Source organism: Arachis ipaensis, chromosome B05 (genome assembly GCF_000816755.2).
Source record: "Arachis ipaensis cultivar K30076 chromosome B05, Araip1.1, whole genome shotgun sequence".
NCBI classification, from domain to species: domain Eukaryota; kingdom Viridiplantae; phylum Streptophyta; class Magnoliopsida; order Fabales; family Fabaceae; genus Arachis; species Arachis ipaensis.
In genome coordinates this window covers 6,971,747-6,975,871 of record NC_029789.2, presented here as the reverse complement: position 1 = coordinate 6,975,871, position 4,125 = coordinate 6,971,747, and the positions used below count along the sequence as shown (strand labels likewise).

The 4,125-nt window shown below is 36.0% G+C and overlaps 1 protein-coding gene across 1 annotated transcript in view; it reads right to left on the bottom strand.

The window, feature by feature from the left end:
* The window catches only part of LOC107640044 (scarecrow-like protein 32), a 2,454-nt gene continuing 1,017 nt past the window's right edge, over window positions 2,689-4,125 (bottom strand). The window contains exon 2 of the mRNA XM_016343594.2: window positions 2,689-4,123. Coding sequence (XP_016199080.1) covers window positions 2,804-4,123 — 1,320 coding nt within the window. The 3' untranslated portion in view covers window positions 2,689-2,803. The remainder of the gene's footprint in view (window positions 4,124-4,125) is intronic.

The following is a 4,125-nucleotide window of genomic DNA, read 5'->3' as shown; positions in this document are numbered from 1 at the left end:
GAATTGATTATATAGAGGGTTTAATTTTTTTTTTTCATGACTGAGACTTGTATACTAGTGGCAAATCGATTTGCCTCTTAGATAGTGATATGGTCATAATAAATGAGATATAACTCGGTAAAATTCGTTACAAATTCGCTGCTTTATGAGCTATAATTCGGCACAATCCGTTACAGGTTCACTCATTCATGAGCTATAACTCGCACAATCCGTTATAAGCTCGTCCATTCATGAGCCATAACTCGGCTAAAAGTGTTCTCATCGTGACCAACGATGTAACAGCAGACGAATAAATAGACGTTGTCCGCTCTTTTATAACCGACCTTAATATTAAAAGCATAACGGACAAATAGCCGAGGATATAAGCAAGGTAAAGTATTCTTTTAAACTCACTGAAAAACTAGACATCATACTTATTTAAGCTTCGGAGTGCCTTTGTAGGTACACTCCTTCTCCTCTTCATTGCTCATACCTTCACACTTTAAGACAAAGAAAGAGCTTGGATTCGAGAGTTAAGCGCTCAGCCTCTGAGGACATAACTCGGTTGACACTCTTATTTCGCAAGGAACTACACCAATTCGATTCTCCGTAATAGCTCGGTTGTAGTCGAAAAGAAGAGTTTTTTAGTGTGTGTGAGTGGGTTAGTATGAGACTGTGAGTGTGCATGTGTATGAAAAAAAAAACAGTTAATTTCATTTTTTTTAACTTGCTAGTTTTTCACTTTTTCTGTTTGAATCGCTACATTTTTCCGTGACGTTTTTTCTTTGGAGTTTTTGTCAAGACATTTTTCTTTTGGGGATCTCAACTTTAGTGAACAATTTTTTGGTCAACATTAAGGATCATATGACGACAAAAGTCATTCAATTCCATTGGAGAATATTGAATCCGCATTGTTGTTCTTTTTCTGTTTACGGCATCCTAATTAGACATACATCTAATGGGTTATTTTTAATTACCCTTTTCAAGATTGTATATTTTTGTTCTCACATCTAAGAGAATAAACTAAAAACTTTGCAAGGGTAAGCTCGTCAATATATAGTATATACTTATTTCATATTTATGCCATACTTTCAAGAATCAAGATATAAAAACTCTTACAAATATAACATTCCATATAGATACTATATAATGAGAAATGTTAATTTTATCTCTCCTTTTGCGTGTTTCAAATGCACATTTTATTCAGTATTAAAAAAAAAAGAAATATCATGTAATTAATATTTTTTGTTTTTGTCTTACATTTAGATTAATATCAATTAGGAAAAGTATAGGTAGACAATGAAAATACTAAACAATGTGAACAATGGATATATCAGATGTTTAATTCACTAGATGTATGGATATTTATTTTAATATTAAGATTTAAGTGGGTAATTTGGGGTGTATAGTGTTTTTACTTTATTGGACAAATTTTAGAGCCTATTATTTACATTATTCACAAAAGTCGTTGTCTACTTAACAAAGTCCAATCAATTAACTCTCTATTTCTTTTACTAAAAGGGTTGGTCATCTTTTTGTATTCTTTTAAAGTTTAATTTTCATGTAAAATACTTTTATATAATCGTATAATTACAAATGTTTGTTTGAAATCAATGTAAAAGATAGTTATTTTTACTAATGTAATATTATATGATTGGATGCACGTATAAAATGATTTTACATTGACAATATATCAAAATTAAATTCTTCTTTTAAAAAATAAATTTATTGTTTTTTTTTCCTTATATATAATTTAAGATTCCAGAAATGGAAGTTTAAATTCAAGATGTAATGGAAGTTATATAAATAACGTTTTTCTGTTATAACCCTAGTTGCAACAAAAAGCAATGCCTTATATCACGTATATGTTTGCAATTGCACCAAAGCCGCGGTGAAAAAAATTCGTTGTAAAATGTTGTTTATACATTCAGTTACACTCAACACAGCGGAATTGCTTCTAGCTCCGCAACGAAGATTATTTGATTGGTAATCAAGAAGATTCAAGACTCAGGAGCCATCTTCCACATCCATCAAAAATAAAGTGGTGCCATTATCAACCGTCTACATCAGAATTTATTATTAAAAAAAGTTATTTATACACTAAAATGAGTTACTAAATTAATCATTAATGTATTTGTGTATAAATATATATATAATTTAATTTATCTATTATAGCAGCACAGTTATATAGTAACTTAAAATTGAAATTAGGAAAAGTCTAGAGACCCAGCAACTTTGTTAAATTCTGGACAGCATGTGACCAGCAAAAAAAAAGGAGCTATTGGATGAAATTTTACACCAATCTCACACCATTAAAACTATCATTGATGGCTACAAATCACAAAAATTGTTGGCCCCTAGCATTCTATGAGAAACTACCTTAAGTGATGGAAGCACAGTACCCTTATTAGGTTGAAATTGGAGAACTAATAGAGATAATGTTCAAAGAGTTATTAATTATATGTTCTTAACTAGAGAAGAGTAGTAACATTTAGCATTCATCATATCTAAGTTTTTGAAATTAAAACACAGCGTTATCAATGACAACCTAACTGATACGATGATAAAGATAAAGAGTGAATGATACAAGAAGACATAATTTCTTGCTACCTACTGAATTACTACTATAAGATAAACTAAATGTATACTATCTATAATCTAAAATTTAAAAGAAAATAAAAAATCTCACCTACTCCCAGAAATACAATGTAGAAGGAATAAGAATCTATAGAAGAAAGAAAAAAGAAAAAAAAACTAATAGTACATCATTAAGAAACATTCATGATTGAAGATTGAAGCTTTATTACTGATAAGATTACAGATACTAAGCAGGTAACCAAGCTGAAGCAAAGATAACATTATGGCCTTTCCAAGTGAGAAGAAGATTGTCATCTTCCTTCTTAACACCCCAACCAGCAGCATGTTCATCCAGCATCCCCTTCACCTCCGAAATCGATTCGTCGCTGAATCCAATCCCATGGAAGCTCGCATTCCTCATCCTTTGCTCCCACTTGCTCTTGGGCTCAACCCTCTCCACCCTCTCAGCCCCTTCATGCGCTATCACGTTCTCAATCTTCCAACATATGTCAGCTTCATACCACTGCCTTTGCTTGCTGCCTCGAGGAAGGAACGTGTCCACCGTGTCGTACGGTATCCACAGATAATTGAACGCAGACCTAAGCCTACACACCAAGTTATTTGATATCAAATCCACGTCCTCATCTACCAAAACCATAATTGTAGGTTCCAAACTCCGAACCGCCTTAAGAAACATTGACCGCAATGATGACGATGAAGATGAAGGAGATGACGAAGAAGAAGAGTAATCATGAACAATAAAAGGATTTAAATTCGAATCTGTTTCATGATGATGAACTAGTGCAGTTTCATCGGGAATGTAATGAAGCATCATGTGACAGTTAATAACCAAAGCTTCGTTTGGACGATGACCTTCTGCAACGGAAACTATATGTTGCACTCTCAGGTGTTCGATCAAAGAGGCGAATCCATCAGCGTAACTCGAAGAAACAACGCTGAATTCCATGACCACGTTCTTCGACCTAGCGAAGTTGACCAACTTCGCGCCTAATTCCTCGTAAGAAAGATCGAGTAATGGAGGGATATTGATGTTACCTTCTCTGAAGGCGGCACCGGGAACCGTGAGCTTGATTACAGGAGGCACCTCGTGGCGGCCAGCGATGGCGTCGATCAGCGTCGGGATCTGCATGCAGTGCGTCAAGCTCAAATCCACGATGTGGATCACCGAGAACCCTTCCGTGGCTTCTAAAATGGCGGCGTTGGCGGCGGTGAACCCGAACCTGTGCCATGGAGTGAGGTCAACGAAGTTTGCCAGCTCGATGACAGAGAATCTGTGCGTTTCGATGGCGAGGCTGTTACGGTTAGCAGCGGCGTCAGCTACAGCGGCGAGCATCTTGCAGCTTCCAGTATTCGCGGCGCGTGCGGTTAGGGCTCTGAGGAAGCTTCCGGCGAGTCGCTGATTGGAATCGCCGTCAGGTGGAGCTATGTTGTTTAGAACCCAGAGAATCTGCTGAGCGAGGGTTACGTCGTTGGTTTCAATAGCGTTGGCGCAGTGAACAAGTAACTGTTCCATGCAAGTGGCGTCACCGAAGGTGGTGGAAGTAGGTA